General features: G+C 35.7%; 1 protein-coding gene across 1 annotated transcript in view; it reads left to right on the plus strand.

The window, feature by feature from the left end:
- TEX15 (testis expressed 15, meiosis and synapsis associated) overlaps positions 1–24,677 on the plus strand; it is a 40,915-nt gene extending 16,238 nt beyond the window's left edge. The window contains 10 exon segments of the mRNA XM_067721498.1: positions 2,703–2,940; positions 6,340–6,486; positions 7,355–7,517; positions 11,689–19,016; positions 20,869–20,927; positions 23,392–23,567; positions 23,570–23,632; positions 23,635–23,976; positions 23,979–24,360; positions 24,362–24,677. Of these exon segments, the coding sequence (XP_067577599.1) occupies positions 2,703–2,940; positions 6,340–6,486; positions 7,355–7,517; positions 11,689–19,016; positions 20,869–20,927; positions 23,392–23,567; positions 23,570–23,632; positions 23,635–23,976; positions 23,979–24,360; positions 24,362–24,584 (9,121 nt within the window). The 3' untranslated portion in view covers positions 24,585–24,677.
- The last annotated feature ends 1,686 nt before the right edge of the window (positions 24,678–26,363 follow it).

Raw genomic sequence — 26,363 nt, forward strand, 5'->3', positions numbered from 1 at the left:
TTCCAGGACCTGCCCCAAATACCAAAATCTGCAGATGCTCAGGTCCCATAGTTGGTTCTCCATATCCACGAGTTCTGCATCCTCAGATTCAGCCAATCATGGATTGTAAGTTGTTTGCAGTCCATGGTTGGTTGAATCCATGGATGCAGAACCAACCGATACAGAGAGCCAACTGTATATTTATTGAAAATATTCTGTGTACAGGAATTCCCTGGCAGTCCAGTGGTTAGGACTTTGTGCTTTCACTGCCGAGAGTGCAGGTTCAGTCCCTGGTCGGGGAACTAAGATCCTGTAAGGCACGCACGGTGGCACGGCCAAAAAAAAAAAAAAAAAAGACAAAAGACTATTTGGATTCATTTTACCTATCGTCTCTGAAATGGAATTGTTGAAACTCAGAGCCGCTGTCATTTCACAAGTTAACATAGATCCTAGTGTCTGAATAACTTTGAAAGTCAACCCTTTACAAACCTTTTTAGACCTAGAAATAGTTCTAAAGGCTAATTTTTAATTGGTAATTTTGATTATGTAAATCATATTTAGTCCTAAATTTTTTTCAAGTGTAATTCTGAATATACATTGAAAAGTACAAAGTTTTTAACAGTATTATTACTAACGCAAACCTTCAGGGAATATTTTCTACTTGAATTTATAAAGGTTTTTGGAGCCCTGGATCGGATCTTTATTAAGGTGTATTTTTTTCATTCTACTCAGTCCATTAACAGGATATAATGTTCAGCCAATAAGATGACTAGGTAATACAAAGAATTATTTGGTCCAGAATGTCAACGGCACCACTGCTCTAGGGTTTACTTTACAGGCATACCTTGGAGGTATCACAGCTTCAGTTCCAGACCACAATAAAGAGATTCACACAATTTTTTTGGCTTCCCAGTGCATATAAAGTTATGTTTACATTATAGTGTAAGTGTGCAATAGCATTAAAAAAACAATGTACACACCTTAATTTAAAAATGCATTATTGCTAAAAAATACTAACCATCATCTGAGCCTTCAGTGAATCATAGTAGTAACATCAAATATCACAGATCACAGATCACCATAACAAATATAATAATAATGAAAAAGTTTGAAATACTGCGAGTATTACCCAGATGTGACACAGGGACACAAAGTGAACAAATGCTGTTGGAAAAACGGTGCCAATAGGCTTACTTGACGCAAGGTTGCTACAAACCTTCAGTTCATAAAAAATGCAATATCTGCGAAGCCCAATGCAGTGAAGTACAATAAAACAAGGTATGCCTGTATACATCTTTATCACAATACGCCTTCACACAATGTGATTCACGTGTGCTGTAAGAACCTTACAACAATATATTTTGATTTCCTCCCTCCCTCTCATGCTTTGTGCTTTTGTTGTGGGAGTCCTTCCAGATCCCAAGAAAAACCACATGAGAAATTAGGAAAACAGAAAAAAGTATTGTAATTCTTCTGTGAGAATTAAACCTTAACAATCAACATGGAGATCTTAGTGGTTTATAGAGTCTAACGTCAAGCTAAAAACAAGAGCAGGAAATGATGACAGTGGAGTTGAAAGTTAAGGCTGACATTTCCAGAACTGAGAGAAATGGTCATGATCTCATCGGTTAGTCTTGCTTGTTATTGTTGCCATGTGTTTTGTTGCCATGGGCCTGTCTACTGTAAAGGTGAATTATTTTTGCAAATAAATATTAATACACTAATGTGCATAGTATACTTACAAATTCTTTGAGTGGTGTTCCAGGAAATAACAAATATAGGTAGCATGTGGTTTTCAAGAGCAGTTTTCCTTTTGTGGTATGCACATTACTTTCTCGGTTCTGTAGCTTCTCCATTGCTGATAATCTTTTGGAATCACACTTGTGTCACAGTGATTGAACCTCTCTGTCCTTATCACCTGCTGTGGCAGTTGCTGCCGCTGCTGCTGCTCCTGAGCAGGCCATGTAGAACTCCCTTCCCTGGTGCACCAATTGGAGGAGAAGGATAGGTGTTTTATATGTTTCAGTGATTCTCGTGGAATGTGGGTAAAAGTTCAACAGTGTCTGTACTTTAGATTATAACCTTTTCTGAGAATGATTTATAATTTTCATAGTGCCAAGATAGGAGCCTGTAATCAAGTTCTAGCTTGCTTCTCCCAGTTGTGACCTAGATCCCTGGAGAATAGAGAATGGCCCTAATAATTGACCATGTATAAGTGTATTGTCTATGTGTCCCTCTCTGTGTATATTTAAGAAACGCATGTCCTTCCCTCTGTAACACAAATAAGAACTTTAGCTCCAGAACTTAATGGACAAGAATTGGCATATATATTTCCAACTCTGTCACTTTACTATTTTGGCAAGTTTTAACCCTCTGAACCTCATATTTCTCATTTTAAAAATGTGTGTAACAATGACAATAAGTAATAGTAATAGCAGTAATTCAATTCTTGGGGATTTGAGAACAAAATGACAAAATGCATGAAACGGTTAAGTCTTAACAGTGCTGGGGACATTAGCATTCAGGAAATGTTAGCCCTTATTTCCATTGGCCTACACAAGTAGTTATTGAACTATTTCCTGAATTCTTTCCTTAGATGATTTTTCAGCCTAACTTGTTACCATAGGATAGTTACCATAACTGTAGCAAGCTAGCTCAAGTATTCATCTTCTCCTTGAAAATTCTGTTGATGTTCTCATTTAATTACACGCTGTTTGCTTTAGGTCAGAGATGCGTGGGAATGGAAGACATGGCAGAGAACTTGAAGAACATTTCTGCTTTTTAGCACTTCCTCAGAGTGATGTGGCTGAGATATATCAGAATGGAATAAGTACCAGAACATCTACATTGAAGATACTAGGCAACCCTCTTCTTGGAATTTATATATTTAGACATGTTGATGTGGCCTTGAATTTTGCTCACAGTAGAAGTATTACTGTAGAAAGTATTATAATTTTTAAGGTTGGTAGCACAAAACAAATACTAAATATTATATTCAGTTTGCTTTAAATTGACCTAAATGTATTTTACTTTCTTTTTTTTTTGTATTTTACTTTCAATATGAATTATTAATGTTTTAAAGTTGCATTGTATAAAATAAATATTAATTATTTATTACTATCATCATCATCATTTGAAATTTCCCCCCCTTTTTTTTTTTTTTTTTTTTTGAGGTACGCGGGCCTCTCACTGTTGTGGCCTCTTCCATTGCGGAGCACAGGCTCCGGACGCGCAGGCTCAGTGGCCATGGCTCATGGGCCCAGCCGCTCCGCGGCATGTGGGATCTTCCCGGACCCGGGCACGAACCCGTGTCCCCTGCATCGGCAGGTGGACCCTCAACCACTGTGCCACTAGGGAAGCCCTCCCCTATTTTTGACTCCAGTGGGTGTGCAGCATAAAAGTCTTCAAGTAAACAAAGGCAGCCTTTACCATATTGGTTTTCCTAATGTATATTTTTTCTCTCCTAATTGACCTTCTTATCTTTCTCTCTTTTGTTCAGACTATAATTAATACCAGAGTGTTCTAAGTGTCTTTCCTCAAGACATTGGTATTAATAATTCTGACTTAAGCTAGAGTTGCTACACTCTTACTGTTTATTTTACTTAATAGTGTAGTACAATATTTTCTTTGTTTTGATAATTTTGCCATGCTTATATAAGATGTTAACATTAGGAAAAACAGGGTAGAGATATATGGGATCTCTGAACTGTTTTGCAACTTTTCTTAAAGTCTAAAATTACGCAAAATTGAAAAAAAAAATCTTACAGTCGAATTGTAAGCATCAACAGACAAACTGGTTAAGATATACTTTTTTGTTAATTGCAACTTTGCCAGGACTACTAAAATCACAGTAAGTAGGCAGGATTCTCAGTTGTGTAATTTAGGATGTATGTACATTCACATAAAACCAACGGTTCATTTGGTATAATTTAATTATTTTTAGACCTCAGGTATTATCAAATTCATAAATCATAATTTATTTTTATTTTTATATTAAAAAAAATAATACATGCTGATTTTAGAAAATTTAGAGCATACTAAGAAGCTCCAAAAAGCCCATTAATAATGACACAATTTTTTTGTATACCTAATACTTAGTCTTCTGCTCATATATATGGATATGCATTGTATAATTGTCATTAAAATACATTCTTTTTTTTTTTTTTTTTTTTTGAGGTACGCGGGCCTCTCACTGTTGTGGCCTCTTCCATTGCGGAGCACAGGCTCCGGACGCACAGGCTCAGCAGCCATGGCTCACGGGCCCAGCCGCTCCGCGGCACGTGGGATCTTCCCGGACCGGGGCACGACCCCGTGTCCCTTGCATCGGCAGGCGGACTCTCAACCACTGCGCCCCCAGGGAAGCCCCAAAATACATTCTTTATATATTATGTAACTTGCTTTTTTCATTGATTATAAAATCAACATTTTCCATGTCATTAAATAAATATTCTTCTGTAGTATCCTTTTGAGCGACTACGTAGAATTCCACTGTACAACTCTACCATAAATTTGTGCAACACATTTTTTAATGTTGGAATATAAATTACTTGGTTTTCTTATTTTTGTACTTTTAAATACTACTTTGATTATTCATGTAGGTACATTTTACACACACCTGTGATTATTTGCTAAGAATTAATTGATTAATTCCTATGTGTCAAATTAGGAGTCAGAGGTATGTGTACACTTTCACAGCTTTCGATGTGAAATGCCCAGTTGTCCTGAGAAAGGTGGTACTAATTGACGTTCCTTTCCACAGCCTGTGGGGGATGTCTGTTATCTCACGTCATCACTAACTCTGTGTATTATATTTTTTAAAAGATATTTGCCAGTCATAACATGTGATAGTTTCTCATTGTTGGTTCAGTTTTTTATTCTTTTTCATAGTTATTGCTGAGCTTAACATTCTGCGTATATTCATTGACAGTATTTAGTGAACTGCCTATTAATATCCTTTGCTAGTTTCTTGGTTTTTCGTTTCTTTGTTTCTAGTTGATTCATAAGCATTATCAATTCATTAAAGTGAATGTTGAGAGATAGGCTTTTCTGTGTATAATGTTTTATCACTTATTGTTTTCTTTTTTAAATAAACATTTTATTTTGTAATAAATTGAAATTTACAGAAAAATTATGAAGGTAGTACAGAAAGGTCCTGTATACAATTTAGCCAGCTTCCCCTAATGTTAACATTTCATATAACTATAACACCTCTGTTAAAACTAAGAAACTGAAACTAACAGTGTGTATGTCAATTATATCTCAATTTTAAAAAAATAATAAAATAAAATGAAAAGAAACTAACATTGGTACAGTACTATTTAATACAAACTATGCAGCTTTTGCCAGTTTTTCCACTAATGTTTTTTTCTCTTCCAGTATCCAAGTACAGGGTACCACATTACATTTAGTATTGTTTTCAATTTTGAATGAATTATTAGCATATTAAAAAATAAAAGTAATAGAATTGCTGACTTAAATAAAATTTGTGGTTGTTTTCATATTAATTGCACTTTTTCCCCACCTTTTATCACTTCATTAGTTCATGGTTTTTAAAATTTTTATACTCATTTGTTTTCAGCGTACAGAAGTTTTGGAATATTTTACAGTGAAATTTGTTTTTAGTTCATGGTTTTTTGGCACTATGCTTAGAAAAGAATCCTCACTTGGAGGTTAGATATTTGCTTGTATTTCTTTCTACAGTGTTTATATTACTTAAATATTTACCTTGTTTAGTATTTATTTTGGTTTATAGGTTGAGAGGAATTTAATCTTTTTCAAGTCCACACCATTTATTGAATAATCTGGTTTTGCTTCATTTATTTCAAATGATGCTTTTAATATCATATTATGTTTTTATAGATGCTTGGACTTATCTGGGCTTTTTATTTTGTGCAGCTTTTTTCCCCTCTCTGCCTTTTTTGTGGTAGTACCGTTCTTTTAAAAAGTATGTAATATCTGGAAGTGCATGTCACCTTTCCTGTTCCATCATTTTCTATTTCTGACCCAAATTTTTTTCAAAAAATTGTTTCCAAAATTTTATATGTTATTCTTGTTTAGTCTTCCAGGGAAGTTTTTAAACTAAAACTCATTTCTACAAATGGATTTTCTGAAATTTTTATTGGAACTACTATAGTCTTTGAGTTTAATTTAAGGGGGAATTGACATAATTACAATAAGTCATGCCATTCATCTGGGACATGGATTATCTCTCCATTCGAATTTCTTTCCTTAAAAAAGAAGCTAGCTTTACTTTCCTAGTATGAGAGTTTAAAGTGTTTTGGTATATATATATATATATTTTTTTACCATCTTTATTATGGTATATTTTTATTTAACTTCTTTTTGTCTTTTTCTTTCCAGGTTCTTTTTGGAAAAGTGAAGAAAATTCAGCCTTCAGTGGATAAAAACAAAGTTTCTTTGGATCCTTCTCCTAATTTTGACTGCCATATGTCAAGAAGTGTCCCCTCTTTGAAAGATACCATTGAACTACAAGCCTACAGTTCAGCAGTATGTTAACTTTTCGGTTCATTTGACAACTTGAAAGTCACATGCCTCACACTGTATGATACAAGCCTTAAAACAACTGCCCAAAATATTAAATGGAGATCTCTTACTTCATTCACCATAATATGACCTAAATAAATAGATAGTAAAAGCTGTTTTAATATTTGTGATACCAGAACATTAATAAAGAAGCTTCCAGATTTACATTTAACTTCGGTCTAAGTACAGTGGCTGCTTTTATTTAGATGCTTCATAGATTAATTCCTAACTTGCAAAACAAACAAGGCTACTTTGAAATGTTATTGATCTTCACAAAAGGAGAAAAGGCTTATGTATTAGTCATTACATGGTAGACTAATTACTACACAGTAATTTTCTGTCATATGTTACTGAGATACTTAGTAGACCTTTAATCTTTTATAGAAGATTAAATTATGTAATATATACTATATATAATCATATATATGATTAAGTGAGGATAAATATTTTAGAAATATATATATGCTCCCACATGTAAGATGTATTAAGCTATTGTTATTTTTCTAATTGACTTTTCCTCCCAAATAAAATATAGTGGTTCCCAGCATATGCAAAACATTGAAGTTTTAATGAAAAAATACTTTTTTATTTAAAAACAGATTGTGTCTGTTTCTGCTGATATTGGAAGCCTATCAAGGAAATAATATGCTGTGGGGAAAAAAATTCCTCTTCAGGAAAACTAGGGTTGAAGAATCCAGGGAGAGTGGGGCTGTATGGAAGCTGATTAATAAATAACAACATGCAGTTATCTAGATTTTTTAAAATAGGAGCTTATTCAAGTCTGCAAAAATTAATCAGCATAAAAATGTTCTCTTCCTTCTTTATCTTTTAGGTATACTTCTATGAATATGATGATCTTTCAAAGCCAGTAGATAAACCTAGGCAGTGTCTTCCATATGCAATAGTAACAGTAAAATTTATTGGTCAAAAAGTAGACAAAGGACACCTTATGACATCTTTGAGACTCCTCTCAACAGGATTTCCTAAAAGGGCTGGTAAGATACATATATTTTTCTACTTCAGTAGCATTTGTGCTGGTCTTACAACTTCTGAATATGATTTTCTAATACATTATGAATATCTAAGCAAAATAGTTGTGCTTTACCTATTTTCGATTTTATATATCTAGAATTACATTGCAGCTATTTTTTTTTTTTTTTTTTTTTTTTTTTGTGGTACGCGGGCCTCTCACTGTTGTGGCCTCTCCCGTTGCGGAGCACAGGCTCCGGACACGCGGGCTCAGCGGCCATGGCTCACTGGCCCAGCCGCTCCGCGGCATGTGGGATCTTCCCAGACCGGGGCACGAACCCGTGTCCCCTGCATCGGCAGGCGGACTCTCAACCACTGCGCCACCAGGGAAGGCCATTGCAGCTATTTTTGTTATTTCTTTTGCTCAGTGTTATGTTTGTGTGATTCTTCCACGCTGATATGTATAACTGTAGTTTCTTCATTTTCACTCATATATTTGTATACACACATACACACACACACACACACACACCCCATATTATTCAATTTTGTGACTATACACTATTCCTCTGGGGATGTTTTGACATTTTGTAGTTTTCTTCATATTCCAAATATTGCTGTTTTAAATGTTCATGTACGCATCTCAGTGCATATGTGCAAGAGTTTTTCTATAGCGTATACATCTACATCAGGAATGTGCAACTTAATCCAAAGACAATGTCAAACAGTTTTCAAAAGTGGTTGTGTCAGGTTACCTAATTACTCTGCATCATTGCCAGTACATATACTTCTTTTTTTAAAAAAATAAATTTATTTATTTATTATTTTTGGTTGCATTGGGTCTTTGTTGCTGCAGGTGGGCTTTCTCTAGTTGCGGTGAGCGGGGGCTACTCTTCATTGCGGTGCACGGACTTCTCATTTGCGGTGGCTTCTCTTGTTGCAGAGCATGGGCTCTAGGCACACAGGCTTCAGTAATTGTGGCACACGGGCTCAGTAGTTGTGGCTCTCGGGCTCTAGAGCGCAGGCTCAGTAGTTGTGGCGCACGGTCTTAGCTGCTCCGCGGCATGTGGGATCTTCCCAGACCAGGGCTCAAACCCGTGTCCCCTGCATTGGCAGGCTGATTCTTAACCACTGTGCCACCGGGGAAGCCCCATATACTTTTAAAAAAATGTTTCTGCCAGACTCACAGACTTCAAAAACAACTGTATGATTACCAAAGGGGAAAGGTAAGGGGGAGGGATAAGTTAGGAGTTTGGGATTAACATATACAGACTACTATATATAAAATAGATAATAAACAAGGACCTACTGTATAGCACAGGGAGCTCTACTCAGTATTCTGTGATAACCTATGCGGGAAAAGAATCTGAAAAAGAACGGATATATTTATATGTATAACTGAATCACTTTGCTGTACACCTGAAACTAACACAATATTGTAAATCAACTATACTCTAGTATAAAATAAAAACTAAATTTAAAAAATGTTTCTGCCAGCCTAGTGAGTGTGATATGTTATCGTTATCACCTCAAAAAAAGAGACTCTTTACCCATTGAAAGCTCTCCTGTCCCTTTTCCCCTAAGCCCCCCACGACCCCTACACAGTCACTAATCTGCCTTCTGTCTCTATATATGATCCTATCCTGGCCTGGCCATTTCATTAAGTGAAGTCATAAACAGTAGCCTTTCATGACTGGTGACTTTCACTTAACAGTGTTTTCAGGCTTCTTGCATGTTGCAGCATGTATCAGTACCTCATTCCTTTTTATGGAAAAATATTCTGTTACATGGATACATTACGTTGTGTTTATCCATTCATCAGTTGACCATGTGGGTCACTTCCACCTTTTGGCAATTATGAATAATTATGCTAAGAGCATTCTTGAACAAGTTTTGGTGTAGACATGTGTTTTCTTTGGTCTTAGGTATATAGCTTGTTCCTGAACCTCGGGGGAAAGTGTTCATCTTTCCCCAGTAAATATGATGTTAGCTGTGGGGTTTTTTCATGTCCTTTACCCTGTTGAGGAAGTTCCCTTCTATTCCTAGTTTGTTGAGTGTTTTTATCTTGAAAAGGGCAATTACTTATCCTTCAGAATCTTTGCCATCTAAAAGGTTTTTTAATATGAATCTTCTTGTGTATTTAGTGGGGTTGGACGTCTTTTTGTGTTTGTTGACAGTTTTTACTTAACCTGTGATTTTCTTGTTTAAGTACTTTGCCCAACTATCTATTGCATAGTCTTTTTATTAATCGTTTGAAGATATCTGTATATTCTTTATGTATTCCAATATATGTGTAATTGTGTACTAAGTTTGTCTCATTCAGAATATTCTTTTCACCAGTTTATTTTTCTAAGTTTTACCATGGGTTTGACCTGTTAAAATATTTAATGTGTATGTAATTGAAATCATTTCTCATTTTTGGTTTTCTGACTTCCATCCATGCTTAAAAAGTACTTTCCTAGGGCTTCCCTGGTGGCGCAGTGGTTGAGAGTCCGCTTGCCGATGCAGGGGACGTGGGTTCGTGCCCCGGTCCGGGAAGATCCCACATGCTGAGGAGCAGCTGGGCCCGTGAGCCATGGCTGCTGAGCCTGTGTGTCTGGAGCCTGTGCTCCGCAGCGGGAGAGGCCACAACAGTGAGAGACCCGCGTACCGCAAAAAAAAAAAAAAAAGTACTTTCCTATCCCCAGGATTATAAAACTATCCCTCCATGTTTTCTTCCAGTATTTTTATGGCTTTATTTTTTAATGAATTTTGTTTTATTTCAGTATAAGGAGGTATAGGGATCCACCTTTCCTTTTTTTTTGTCCACTCCAGCTTAAGCACTACATCTCTATATTTTCTTTTTTCTTTTTTAATTTTATTTTTTATTTGTTTATTTTTGGCTGCCTTGAGTCTTCGTTGCTGCACGCAGGCTTTCTCTAGTTGAGGCGAGCGGGGGCTACTCTTCATTGCGGTGCACAGGCTTCTCACTGTGGTGGCTTCACTTGTTGCGGAGCACGGGCTCTAGGCACGCAGGCTTCAGTAGTTGCGGCACGTGGGCTCAGTAGTTGTGGCTCTCGGGCTCTAGAGCGCAGGCTCAGTAGTTGTGGCTCTCGGGCTCTAGAGCACAGGCTCAGTAGTTGTGGCGCATAGGCTTAGTTGCTCCGCAGCATGTGGGATCTTCCCGGACCAGGGCTCGAACCCGTGTACCTTGCATTGGCAGGCAGATTCCCAACCACTGCACCACCAGGGAAGTCCCACATCTGTATTTTCAAACATATTTCCACTATAGCTTACTCTAATTAAAAGGATAATCACAATAGTTATATAATTTAGAAATCTTCAACCGAGCTATTTTTTAACATTCTGTGAAAAAGAACTTCATGGTACATTCCCAGTGATATGATTATAACTTCGTATATTGTTCATGAGCAACTTCTCATTAATAATCTGTTTTAACAATGGTATTTTCATGGTATTAGTTAGCTATGAATGCTTTGTGAACATTTTACCTGCTAAATATGTGTTTTTATAAGTTCCTTTGTTATTACATTGAAGTGCTTTATGAAATTTTAGGAATAAATCTCTATAAATTATAAAAAGAAAATTTGCTTCTATTTTCCAGGTTTTTATTTATATTTATTATTTGCCAGAATAGTTATTTCATAATGGAGCAGGGGTAGTGGTTTGCTTTGGCTCCTGGGAAGGATTTTGTGCAGCCTTTTTGATCTTTTCCCCCTCCTGTTTCTTTACCTTATTCCTCTTTCCTTTCCAGTTTTGTTCTCCTGTGGTAGAGGGAAAAGAAGCAAGGTAACAGTAGGTGGAGGGAGACAATTTTACCTAATAATGAATAGATTCTATTATTAAATATCTGCATATAGGAAATTAATATAAGAATTACCTAGTCTGTGAGCAACATGGTTTTACTCCTATTTAATTTTTCTATTTCTTAGTATTTGTCAAAATTCAAATTTTTTATGGCAAATACTTATAATGGGTCTATAGGGCAGAATTTCATACTATGTCATTTATACTTTATCGGTCGGTTACTCTTCCTCTTCTTGCTTTTTCTGCTGAGAACATACTTTAATCATCATTAGGTTATTTGATCGACTTTCAGTTAAAACCGCTTATGACATAGTTTACTTGCATTAATAGAGTTGCCTGAAGAAACACTTTTTGTTCCTGTTTTTCCTTATTTTCTTATTATTTCCACAGAAAGAACATGGTCTCTGAATAACTGTACAGTGGCCAAAAGAATTGGAAAAGGAAAAGATGCTACTGTCATCTTTGAGCATTTCAGGAAACCTATAGATCCATTTGTTCAGGAAAACTGTTCATGCAGTGCACTAAATTCAGAGATAAATCCTTACAACTCAAATATTTCTAACTCCTATGGAAATGTGCAAAATGGAAACATTTCTGTACTTGAAGCATACAGTGGACAGATGGAGCACAATTCAGCAGAATGTAGAGACACTTCTCAAGTACATGCATATGATTCAGGTCCTTCATTTATTCCCAGTGATACCAGAGAAAGTGTTAATAATGATGACCTCTTAAATTTGACACATCTTAAAGATGTTTTAAGTGGTTTTGCTCCTGCTTTTCCCCTTCATAACAATATTGGCTCAAGCACAGTTATTACTTCAAAACTCATCAAAGACCCAAGACTGATGAAGAGAGAAGAAAGCATGGGAAAACATAATACTATTACAGGTTTAAATGAGATTTTGCCATTGGAGAAGAGTTTAGATTTTGCTAATTCAGAAATAAACCTATCATCTATGCCAACTAATCGTGCCTCATCATCTGAAGTCATGCCTGGTGATCAGACTGTTCTTACTAATTATTTGGATGCCCCTTGCTTCAAAATCTCTTTGAATGAGTCACAAACCCAGGCTCACAACATGGGCTATAAGACCTATGATTGTACAGCTCCCAGTAAAATTACCATGGCAGAACAGTGTAAGAGCCACGATAATTTTTCCTTCCCAATGTGTGTGTCAAATGTAGTCTCAGAAGTTGAAATCCAAGAACACAGTGGAGAAAAAGCTCAGAGATCCCAGCAGAGAAGCAACATTCCAATTTTAATTGAACAAAATAGTGAGCCACGTGACTCTTACGAATCAGTGAATACTTGTACAAAAGTATATAATAGTCACATCTCTCCAGAACCACAGTCTTCTAATTTTAAAACTGTATATCAGACTGGTCACCAAATGCCTACGCTTTTTCCACTCGAAAGCAAAGAAAGCATACATGAGAACATTCAAGATATTGGAAAGATGAGAAACTTCACTGGGCCAGAAGACAATTCCAAACATGAAGAAAAGCAAAATGTATGGAAAGAAAGTGATAATTCTTTTACTAATAAAACAAAAATCAGTCCAGTAGATAGTTACATTTCTTTGCATCAAGACAACAAAGAGAATGAGAATCTTGATTATTTGGTGGAAAATTGTGATCAAATATTAATTACTCAAGGGTTAGAAAAGCCAAAATCTTTCTCATCTACCACAGAGGAGAAGTATGAGCTAGATCACCTAGCATTGGAAATAGAAAATCATCTTACTCCAAGACTGGAGAACCTTTCACAAAAGCATCCTCAGCACTCTTTAGAGTACAAAGATAACGTTCACACAAGTTTTACCATTTCTCAAAAACGGATGGAACTGAAATTGGAAAAACCAGATCAAAACTGTGTTAGCGTTATGACTGATGCTTTGCAGGAAGCAAAAGACATTCCTCAGGCCAAACAACTACCGGCCGTTACTTCATCTCATGACATTAAAACAGCTCATAATGCAAATTGCAGCATAGCTAGAGAAAATATATGTGTTAAAAGGAGAAATGGAAATGATCCAGTGTCCTTAGCGAACAGTGAAAGAGACTGCAAAGAAAATTCTCAAGTTAACAGTAAAGGTCAAGATCACACTCAGTTCTGTAATTCACAGTTGAACAGTGATGTGCACCTGAATGTTGATTGCAGAGAACAGAGAGATAATGATAAAGAAAACCAGAATGAGGCTGAAGTGGAAGACATTGCTTTGTCTACAGAAAACAACATAGGGAATATACATGGAGATGAGAAGCAGAGTTTTCATGCAAACAAAAATTTTACCACTGTAGATGAAAGGAGGGAGAATAAAGATTACAATAGCATAGAAATTCTGAGTTCTGAAGAATTTTCTACTACATTTAATTTGACTTGGGGAAAAAAATATGTGTCCACAGAATCTACATTATTAGAAAATGAAGGTACCGTAACTGCCATAAACGAAAAAGATACTGGAAGGACTGTAGAGCATTTGGTTTCCACAACATTTCCCCAGGTTGCAGGTTCTTCAGGGCATGTAGCCTCACATGCTGTAGTTCAGGTAGCTGATGCTCCAGTGCCGGCGTTAGGCACAAATCTCGAAGATCACCCAAGATACCAGTTTAAAGAAACTTGTTCTTCTGAGGGTCCAGATTTTGGTTTGTTAGTAAAATATAGGGTTTCTGATTGTGAAACAGATATGGATAAAAATCAATTACACAACTCATTTCATCAGTCGGTAAGTGACAACTCAGTTCTTCAAAGCATCAAATTGGATAATGAGATTGAAGTAGGATCAGAACGGAGTGACAGTGCTTTTCTATTTCAACAGGATGCTCATAGCCATGGAAATGTACTCTATGAAGATTTCGGGGCCTCATACGAGACTCTGAAGTCTCGCATCGGTTGGGAAGGTCTGTTAGGAAGCACTAATGGGAAGACAGAAGTTTTGAAAAGCACCACAAGGAGGGAGAATAGCGATCAGCATTACTCTGAGGAAAGTAGTTTTTACTTCTCTACAGCAAAAAACAAAGCAGAGCTCTTCAACCCAATTTTACTTCCTGATCTAGAAATTACGATTACTAATATATTTATGCAAGGATTCAGTCCTGCTGTTGAATCCCTTGCATTGAAAGATAATTCCTGCAAATATAGAACTGAAGCCATAAAATCAGAAATAAAGGAGGAGGAGGAAGAAGTTCCACGATTTGAAATTCATTCCCAGTGTTCTGGTGAAAATTCACATCATCCATCGGAAGGTGAATTTGGTAATGTAAGGCAAGTATCAGGACTAGTGAGTAAATCTGAAACCTCACTTTCTGAAAAGCAAAACAAGGGACCTTTGGTTACTGAACCTTCTAATGTCACAACAGTAAATAACGAAAGCAGGTGTTCCTTTACAAAGTCAAAAACCGATTGTAATGATACTGGAAGTAAAAAGGACACAGAATCAAGCATTAGCCAAAGAAAGCCACATACACCTTTTAGGGACCAGAATATACCACATAAAGATTTAAGACATCACGAACTTTGTGGGAATAGGAGGAGGCTAACCAGTCAGGACTTGTTGGAACGTTTTTCTTCATTATCCCAAGGACGAATTGAAACCTCTTCACGGTCAGAAAAACACATTAGGAGTGTCCCGGATATTCTAACTAGTGAAGCATCTTTATGCAAAAGCAGATGTCTTTCCAGAAAACTTGACAGAGCTGTTCGTCACTTAAAAAAAGCTCACAGAAGAGTTCACACGTCTTTGCAGCTTATAGCTAAAGTGGGAGAAAAAAGAAAGGGCCCTTTACCAAAAGCATATGCAGTAATATGCGATAATTTCTGGGAAAGTTGTGACCTTCAAGGTTATAGTTCTGTGTCTGAAAGAAGATATTACTCCACTAAGCAATTTTTGTCAAAAAGAAAATACGACAAGCCTGGAGAGAAAAGGGCTTTGGGATTTGAAGTTGATAAATCATTAACTCATGTATCAAACCACAAGTCTTATAAAACAAGTGGAGAGAGAGTCACAAAGTGCCTTTCTGAGAAAAATGTGTCCGGTGTCTCCAGAAGTCCCACCACTATTCGCGTGAGAGGATATTGTGATGGAGAGTATCCTGAATCACAGTTAGCCCTCTGCTCCAGGTCCCAAAGTACAGGTCAGTCCGCTTATAGCACTAGCAGTCTGAGAAATCCCAGATCATCAGAACTTCAGCCCTTTTCTAGAAAAACTGGGTGTCTCTCTTCCCCAGACTGCCCAGATGAGAAACTAACTAAAAGAGAAAATCAAATCGATGCAGAGTTTTTATCTAACGTTAGTAAATATGAAAAGCTTAAGAACCATTCAGCACATGGTAATATTAAGGGTACAACAAAAGAAAACAATTCTGAAGCTAATGAAGTAATAAGTAAAAGGAATTCAGTATCTTTAACTTGCATAAAAGAAAGCAACGTAAATTTTAGTGTGGACAAAAATTATGATGCAACTTGTATAGCCCACACAAAGGTGAAAACTGATGCAGTTATTTCAGTCTTAGAATCAAGTGTGACGCATGTTTTTAATATTGATATCAACAAACCAAATAACCTTATTTTATCTGGTTATACAAGAAACCTGGAAGTAAATTTTCCTATAGAAAAATGGACAGCTCCTAATGAGAGCTCCAAACCAGGCATTATTACAGGAAACTTCCTTATGGACCCATTAAATCTAACTCTGATAAAAAGCAAAAAGTGTAACAGTATTCCTCAATTGTTATCAGCCACTCTAGTGACAGACAGTGAGGGAGAATCTTCACAATCTTACCTGAATAAACAGAGCATTTTTGCTGTAGATTCTTCAGCAGTGTCTACCATTGTACCACACTGTCAACAAGGATGTGCTGGAAAGGAGCTGCTAAAGACAGAACATTGCTCTTCAAGTAATTCCTTCCGCATAGACGGGAATGGAACAAATGTTATTGAGAATTCTGAGTTGGATTTCACATCAGTAAGTGAAGAAAGTAAGGACAATATGATGAAGAAACTATTTTCCCATGATAGTTTTCTGCTCTTAAAAGATAACATAAAGGGTTCTTCTTCCCCAAAATGTATTGCAAAGAAAGACATTCAGGACAGAAAAATGTGGAAAGATAAACAAGCAGAGAAAGCAAAAGATTCATTTCACAAAACCATGGCTGAAGGATCAAGTGTTAAGACTGAGTACAAAAATCAAAAGAATAAGACATTAGAAGAATCCTCCTACTTAAGTGAGAAAACAGTTAAAGACAACTTGGTCGATTCTCATTTAAGCATTAAAGGTGCTACTGAGGCAGTCTCTTTGAGTAACACTGCTTCTAATCAGCTTAACAAAAGAAAGAAAGAGGAAGGAAAAGTTAGTCATGACTCTCAGTCTGACTCCGCAGTGCACTCAGGAAGAGCCTGTAATTCCAAACCAGGCATTAAAGGAATGAATCATATGCCTCTTCTACATGCCCACTCTGAAACCTCCAACGTCTCTCCTCCTCCGAAGATGCCTACATCATACGTGAATGAATTAAAAGAAGAACATTGCTTAACTAATAATTTGGCTCCTATAGCTAAGATAGCTCAAATTTTGAAGAGGGCAGATGAAGCATCATCTTTGCAGATTCTACAGGAAGAAACTAAAGTTTGTCAAAATATTCTCCCTTTATTTGTTGAAGCTTTTGAAAGAAAACAAGAATGTTCATTTAAACAAATCTTGATTTCAAGAGACCTGTTGGTAGAACAAAACCTGTGGTATAACTGCAGACGCAAATTAAAACCGTGTGCTCTTGACTCCTTTGTAGAACTTCAAATGATGATGGAAACTATTCAGTTCATTGAAAACAAAACAAGGCTCTTAGGAGGTGAGCCAACATTCCGAAGCTTGCTTTGGTATGATGAGACATTGTACAGTGAGCTGCTTGGCAGACCACGTGGGTTTCAACAACAATCCAATTTCTATCCTGCTTTTCAAGGCAGGTTAAAATATCATGCATTCTGTGAGTTGCAAAACTATCATGATCAGTTGGTTGAAGTGTTTGAAGAAACCAAAAGGGAAATCAGTTCATACTACATGTTCTTAAAATACAAACGACAGATTAATGAGTGTGAGGCAGTAATGAAACATTGTTCTGATTGCTTTGACTTTTCTCTTTCTGTTCCATTTACCTGTGGAGTTAACTTTGGAGATAGTTTAGGAGACCTAGAATCCTTGAGAAAAAGTACATTAAATCTGATCAGTATATATGGGGACTCTCCCCAAAAAGATTCCTGTCCAGGAAAACAAGACCATCTATGGATTATTATAGAAATGATCTCCTCAAAAGTTAATTTTATCAAGAGCAATGAGGCAGTAAGTATTAAAATATCTCTTTATGGTCTGGAACATATCTTTTTTGATGCTGCAAAAAGTCTCGTTTGGAAAGAAAAGAGAGAGTCTTTCTGCAAAAAATACTCAGGAAAGAACAGCAAAGAAATACTACTCAAAATAAATGAACATGCTTTTTCTAAGTTGCAGAAGATATGTGATACGTTGTGTAAAGGTTTAAGCAGTGAATGCATTTCCAGTACTGGGCTTGAGAATACTATGATTGCTTCCAGAAAGTCAAATGCTCTAGTAAACAAAGCAACAATTAGCATAGAAAACTCTAGGTTTAACAGTACTTTGCTTTCATATCCAGATATCTGTTGTATTAGTGAAATATTGGATCAAGCTGAATTTGCAGACTTTAAAAAACTACAGGAACTCACTTTGAGATGTACCGATCACTTAGAAATTTTAAAAAAATACTTTCAGTTGCTGCAAGAAGATAACATAGATAATATTTTTATCACACAAGAAAATGTTTTGGACATGGTGAAAAACCACAACCATGAGGCAGTAATTTTAAAACCTGCGGCCATTGAAACCTATATTGAAATCGTCATGCTCTCAGAAACAGTTCACTTTCTTAAAAACTCAATGGCAAAGAAACTAGACAAACAGAGGTTTCGAGGTATGCTTTGGTTTGATTTGTCACTTCTTCCTGAACTGGTTCAGTGCCAAGAAGAAATGACTTCTTTCTCATTTCTTAAAGATAATTCAACAGATTGTCTTTGGAAAGTGATAGAGACTGCTATTTCTGAACTTAAGAACGATCTGGATATTATCTACAAATATAATGAAGCTGTTAATTGCTCCTATGCTCTTCATTTGCTCTCAAGAGAACTTGAAGAACTTTCAGAAATAAAAACACTTCTAAAGAAGTCTAAGTATTCTCTTTCCACATACATTGACTTTGTGCCATGTATAGCATCCATAAATTATGGAAGCACTGTGACAGAGTTAGAATACAACTACACTCAGTTTTCCACCCTGCTCAAAAATGTGATGGCTGCCCCTCGGAAGGACTTAGGGAAAATGGCCCATGTTATGAAAGTCATGAAAACTATTGAAGATATGAAGATAATATGTGCTAAAAATGCTAAATTAACCATTTCCTTTATCCTGTGCCAAATGCGACATAACAGAAAGAAGACTTTGCACCTGGAGAGAAAGGAAGAAATGAATATTCATGTAAAACCTAGGAAGAATATCAACAAGTCCAGTACTTGTGTGAAGGTGCCCTCAGTTTCACAGTGCATAATGAAAAACGTTTCAAATTCCTCTAAAAAACGACCTTTCACTGTAGACGAGTGTGAAGACCCTCAGGAACAAGACGAAAATATTACCGTTTCCAGTTGTAAAAAACAAAAGGTAACAAATGTTTTAAGCGAAACCTATGTAGGTATTCTTTTTGAGAACAAGGCTACTCTTTAAGTAAACAAGTACGTAGTTTGCAGAATTGTAAAAATTGAGGATGCTTTAAATACTGCCTTGCAAAATGAATTTACTAACAACTATTGGATTAAACAATCCATATTATCTATAAAATGATGTGAATGATTTGTATATGTGAGAGATAGCCTTGCAAATGTCTACTTTTAAACTTACAAATTAATTATTTTATTTAGAAAACACTTCTTGGAAGGGTGTGAATTTTAATAACGGCTAAAGGAAAAGTACATATTATGAATGTGAGTTAAGCAAGTGACCAAGTATCTATTGAGTAGCTTCTATATAATGAGGCTATACTTAATGTTGTGGATATTAAAAATTGACAGTGGAGTCTGTGTTCTTGACCATTATCATCCACACAGAGAAATAGCACAGATATTTTAAAATAGACGATTATGAAGGAGTTAGTCCTGCCTAAGTACATTTTATTTAACAAATTTTATATAGCATTTATTAAATACTTGGCAGCATTCTAATGAATGTACAAACATTAACTTTTTCTATTCTTCACAGAATGCTTATGATGTAGGCACTGTTATTATCTTATTAAAAAGTACAGAAACTGAGGCATAGAAAGGTTAAATAACTTTCCCAAGATCACAGAGTTAGTAAACGGAAGCGCCTACATGTAAAACAAGGCAGTCTAGCTCCAGAGCCCATATTAATAATTGCCCCTACTCCACCCTCAGAAACTACTCAATATTTTTTGAGAATTTCTCATCTCAGAAGTGAAGAAAGAGAGACCTATACGCAAAATGAAAAGTAGGGTTCTTTCTCAGCTTACTCTAATTGTATTCGTTAGTTAAACTCTAGTTCTAGAGACTAGGAAACAAATCATTTATTGCACTGTGTTTGTGGGAAAATGCTTAATTAACAACCAGTTTATAAACATACTTCCAAAACACAAGAACAACACAAGTTGTGTACTCCACATCAAGAGTAAAGTGAGGGTATTACTAAAAAGGTGTTGTAAGTATAGAGAAGAAAAGCAAAATTTTAAAAAAATGGAGATTTATTCATTGATTTCATAGAAGGACACAGATCAAAGCTTTGCCTTAAAGGAAAATATGTTATCAGATGAAGGTAAAAAAATGAAGAGGGTATCCAAGCTATGGAAAATAATGTGACCAAAGACACAATGCTTATTGGCATTATTTGAGAAATGAGTTTAAAATTAAGTCTGGAACAAACATTTTAACTTAGTGGACAGAAGTAAGCTAAAGATGGAGAAGCATATCGTTTCAGATAACAGAATGTTCTAAATATAGGCCTGAAGAGTTTGAACTTCGTTCTGTACGTATTGAAGGGTAGTGTCCTGTAAAGTGTTTTTTCAGTGATTTTAAAGAGTAGAGATTTTGAGCATAGTTAGAAGTAGGAAGTCATCTAGGTCTTAGAAAAAGGTGCTGTTTTACAGAATAGGAAAGGAAAATCCATACTTGACAGACATTACTTAACAGTGGCACTGAGTGACTGGTTGATTAAAAAGGGCATAAAATAGGAAGCAGTCATAAATAGACGTGTTGTAAGATGTGGGTAAAAAGAATGTTGCAGATTGCTTTTTTAAAAAGTTTCTCCAAACATTTATGAAATATGGGAAGTCCAGCAGAGTCACTGAGTTTTGAAGGAGAGGATCATTAATGAATATAGTTTCAGACAGTACATTTTAGATGATGACAGAACAAGCAATTGCAAATGTCTGATAATTAAAATAATAAATATTGTACTTTAAACCATCAACAATGTAGGTTTTCTCTGTATTTTTTAAACATAGGTTAACATGAAAGATGTCACAAAAATCAACAGAGAAAAGGCAACGTTCAAGCATCCAAGGTAGGAGTTGCCATCAGCCCTGTCTGAAGAAAAACTAAACAAAATTGAGCACATATTAAGGAACAAGACTAAAACCTTTATTTATTACCTCTGTTGGGTTATACATGTAACTTAGGGGAGAAGAGTTAGCTAAGGAGGGAGAAGAAGATTCAGATTATGCAGTGTCTTAGGTAAGGCCTAAGGAGTTTGAATTTCATTCTGTAAGGATTGAAAGGTAATATCCTGTGAAATGCGTTTTCACAGTGATTTAAAGGTTAAGGAGATTCTAAGTACAGTTAAAAGTAGTAAGTCAGCCAGGGCTTAGAAAAGAGTGACGCTTTACAGAATAAGAAGGTAAAAGTCGTATTTGACAGACATTATTTAATGAATTGATGGGGCTTAGCAACTGGCTTATTACTAAAAAGGGCATAGAATGGGGGCAAATGATTAGATTTTTTTAAAACTTGTGGATTTTATAGACCTGTCGAATTTCAAGACTGGCTAACAAGATAAAAATTGACAAGTTTTATTCCTAAGTGGGAGCTTAGTCAAACACACTCACATATTATAAGTATACTACTGTTTCATGAAAGGACGTATTAACACCACAATATAGAAAGAACATGATTTCAGAATAAAGGCTAGTTCTTTAAATTGTTTTTGAATTAGTTATTTTTATTAAAAACCCACTACATTATTTATGTTTTTCTCATTTTGACGTGAAGTGGCACCACTGGACTTGTTGACCATCTCTTGTTTCATTCAACTCTAAGTTTTTCAATTTATGACAAGCTTCATTTTTTACCATCTTTTTTTCCATCCTATGAAGGAAAATGAATAATATGAACTAAAAGAAGATAAGCATTCTCATTTCTGTCTTATTTGGTTTTGCTTCTGTAAATATAATCTTTAGGACTTCCCTGGTGGTGGCACAGTGGTTAAGAATCCACCTGCCAATGCAGGGGACACAGGTTCCAGCCCTGGTCCAGGAAGATCCCACGTGCCGCAGAGCAACAAAGCCCGCGCGCCACAACTACTGAGCCTGCGCTCTAGAGCCTGCGAGCCACAACTACTGAATCCCGTGCACCTAGAGCCCATGCTCTGCAACAAGAGAAGCCACCACAGTGAGAAGCCCGCGTACCACAATGAAGAGTAGCCCCCATTCACCACAACTAGAGAAAGCCCGTGCACAGCAATGAAGACCCAACACAGCCAAAAATAAATTAATTATTTTAAAAATTAAATATGATCTTTAATTTACTACATTTCTAGAATCTTTTTCCTGGCACAGATGACTCTTTAAATAATTGTGTAGTGGCATAAGGATGAATAGGCTATCAGAGGCATAACATAAACCAGTTCTGTAATCATCTTAGTTTTGTAACTAAGATGATTTGTTTTACTTAGTTTACAAAACTAAGTTTTGTAAGTACAGGTAGTATTTGCTGCTCAAAGAATCAAACTGTGCCTCAATTAGCAGGAAAATGAATTCTAATATAAGGTGCCATGGTCGTGGAAGAACATCCTCTAAGAGAATGGGTAAAAGGATAGATCACACAGGCAGCTGTCAATCTGTAAGGTTGAGACATCACTGAAACATCATTGGAAATGTGATAAAGTCAAAATTGTCCTTTCTGGAAACTGTCAAAGTATTCTGTTGGGTTGGATGATGATGTAGGTTGTCATTCAAGTGCCTTTTAAGGAGGCTGGGTTAAGTAAAATAGGGGCTTTTAGTTTCGTGAGTGGGATACACAAATTCTAGGCCAAAGGTTAATTTCTCTTGACTGTGGAGGAATGGTTACTTCTTTCTTTCAACATGTTCTTTTCCACTTGTAATTTGAAGAATTTGATGAGACACCAAAAAAATATAATTGCTGTGGAGACCTGCATTAACTGTCTGGCTCTAGACCTTCAATAATGAATGCTTCCTTCACCCTGATCGAGACTGTCTAAATTTAGATGGGAATGCCAAGGATATTCACTTGGCAAGAAATTTTTGAAGTCTGCTTTTCCTACTCTCGACCTTGAACAGACAAAATATCTCAATACTTTGTGACAAGATAGTCTTTTGGGGGTAGGGGTCACAGCTAGTGGTTTCACCAGCTATATATGGCCATTTGCAAGTAAAGAAGATTGTCAATAGGTTGGAGGTATATGAATTAGAAACTACTGCAAAAAAATTGAAATCAGGAAGTGTCCAAAGCATAACATGATTTATTACAATATTGGCAGCACTCGGTATTTTCAGATGTATTGGAAATATATTTGAAATGTGGCATATATCACCTTCAGCAAGAAAAGTATCTAAATTCAAACCAAGGGAGGAAAACTGGAGAAATATGTTTCTTGTATAATGCCAATACAAAGAGGAAAATGTGAATCTTAAGAATTCTTTTCCTAAATAAAATTTTCAAATCTATATTTATATTGAAAATTTGTGACTCTGTATATTTAAAGTTGTTTGTATGTGTGTTACACTTAATAGGACTATGAGATCTCATCCCGAAAGTGAAAATGAAATAGGACCAAGTTCATCTGACAATCTGAAAAGAAACCATGTCTCTCCAAAAAAAGTTGAAATTCAGCTATCACTACCTGGCTCACTTTTACCTTTAAAGAACCTAAAAGACACTTGTATGTCAAAGTTAGAGGGCAAAATAGACAGGGAAGCTTAAATAACATGAAGGAAAGAAATGTAAATTTTAGTGTTGCTGAAACAAAAAGTGATAAGATTGTTCTCCTTTGGCAATTTCTGACCAAAAACGTGTAGATGGTACACTTTCAAAAGACCAGGAGATAACTTCTCAGAAATTTCTTAAGAATTCCTCAGATCCTGCAGAGAAATCTTGTCTCTCAGACATAAAACCAGAAACTGATGCTTCTCTTCTGCCTGATGCATCAGTGCTCTCAAAGCCTGTTTTCTAATTTGTGAGGGATATCAATGCCAATTTAGAAATGCATGACACTGACTTTGAACCTCAAGATAATGAAATACCAAATTCATCCATTAAAAATTCTAAATGCACCAGTTCTCCAGAACCCATACATGTCCAGAACAAAATTCCTGTTCTACAAATAAAACACAACCTGCAAAAACTGAGTCAGAAGAAAAACATAGGAAGGATACATTGAATTCCAGTACTACACCTGTTGAAGCATCTGAGAACATGACCCTTAATGTGAATCAAACAGTAGAATACTCTTTTTCTGAACAATAGAATTCAAAAGTTTTAACTCAGAATGCTGCCACATATTGGAATGAAATTCCACAGTCTGCATGTACCCCAGTATATAATTCTTCTGAGCAGTCATTTGGAACTTCATATCCTCACTCTGCTTCGTGTGTTTATCGTTACAGCAGCAGCAATGGCAGTTCCATTACCCCGACATACCAGGGAATAACATCCTATGAAGTACAGCCACCTCCTTTTGGGATGTTGACTGCAGTTACAAGTTCAAAATACGCATTCTAATCTTTTGTACTCTCCATATTTTGGTTACTTTGCTGGGGAACGACAAGCAAATGACTTTGTGCCAGTGAGTGGACATTTTCAAACTCAAATGCCTGTTTACAATTTTCAGCAGCCAATTTTTTCACAGTATGTTTACTATCAACCGGTCACTGCATACCCTTGCTTTCCTGATTTGAAGGTGCTTCCAGAAGTTCCTTGGACTTAACGGTGAGTTTCACAAGTTTAGTACTTGCTTTGTAGAGTTTTCACTTTTATCTTTGTACATTTATGTTAGTGGAATTTACAACAGGTGGTGACAGATGGCACATTTTTCTGTGTAGACTTGTAGAATTGTTTAAAATCAGGCAGAGCTGAATTACATTGTCAGTGGAAAACTAGTTGTCAAAGACTGAGAAAGAAAGAATTGGTAATATCACTAAATATGTCCTTCAATAAAACGCAACTTCAAGGAATAATAGTTAAGTAAATTATAGTTATTGAAATATGCAACCATTGAAGGGTTTATAAAAGTTTTTAATGACAATTTTAAAAACTGTATTGTATAAATTTACTTATATAAATAAAGAAATGCATAGATACATGGAAATAAAGTACACTAACATTTTAACTTGTCTCCCTGTGAGTGATAAAATTCGGAGTTTGTGGAGAGTGTTCATTATTTTCTAGATTTCCTATTGTGAACATACATTTTTTGATAAATGAAGAAAAAAAATAGAGTAAGTAGGTGGAAAAAGGAACTTCAATCAGATAATATAGTATCTAATAACAGTATTCTAATATAGTACCGTGGCATAAGTGAATGGAGTTAATTGAAATGTGTTAGTAGAACAACTTGGTAGTTTGCCACGGGGACTTGAAATATTTTCTCTGAAACACAATTCTGTTTATGGAATATCATGATTAGAATATAATTTTTAATTAAATTGACATGTATATTTACCATAGTTAAAGCAAAATTTTAAAACAATTATTAATAATTCTGCAAAAACTACATTAGCACCCAAATATTCTACCAACAGAGGTAAAATGTACTGTGTATAAAGTTAATCATCTCTTAATGTCTTAAACAGAGAAATGCAAGGAATTTCTTTAAATTGAAAAGTTGTTTCTCAAGGAAAATCAGTTTTGTAGGTTGTGTGTGTCTGTATATATATAAGGTGAAAAATACCACATGGAAATTCAGCCAAAAAATATTTTTAAAGCTTTGATTTGGCTTTTTGCCTCAACTTGGAATTAACTGCAATATAAAAGAAGGAAGAAAACCTATTAAAACCAACAAGGTTTTGTATTCATTAAAATATTTAGAGAGTTCAATAAATGTGCTGAATTGTATTTTTTAAAAAGTTCTTTCTCAGTCCTGGGTTATCTTACAAACTAATAAGTAGAAAAAATTAATTGAATTAATTAATTCCTTAGTCTGAATTGGACAAGAAGCAGGCTGTTAGTATAGTTCTATTTCTAATTAAGAAACCTTTTGACAGCAGCATCTCTACATTGGAGTTGCCACTGGTGCCCTATAACCTATGGGATAAAATTCAAATACTTTAGCTTGGAACACAGGGCCCTTGACAGCCCTGCATAGACAGCCGCATTTCCCACCACTTCCACTCTGTATTCAAGCCACATTGAACTTCTTACTGTTCTCTCATGTGAGAATGCCTCTTCTACTTTGGCTCTAACTTAACTGGGTTCTTTCCACTATCCTATTATGTACCACCCATCTGCTTCATTAATTCATCTCAAATCTTTGTGCTTTTTTTTTTCTTCCAGTTTCACGGTATCAAGAACCCTTTCAGCCAGGACATTGAAGATAGTTCTTTTGTCTACTGAAATAAAAGAGGTTTAACAAGTTTTTCCAAGTACTTTTTACTTACATATTTTTTTATTTTAACATTTAAAAATAAACGTAAATGTGGTAAATTATGAACCTTATAGCCCTTGATAAAATGTTTAGATGCAAAAGTGTATCATATAATGCAATAGG

Source organism: Pseudorca crassidens, chromosome 21, assembly GCF_039906515.1.
Source record: "Pseudorca crassidens isolate mPseCra1 chromosome 21, mPseCra1.hap1, whole genome shotgun sequence".
Lineage (NCBI taxonomy): Eukaryota > Metazoa > Chordata > Mammalia > Artiodactyla > Delphinidae > Pseudorca > Pseudorca crassidens.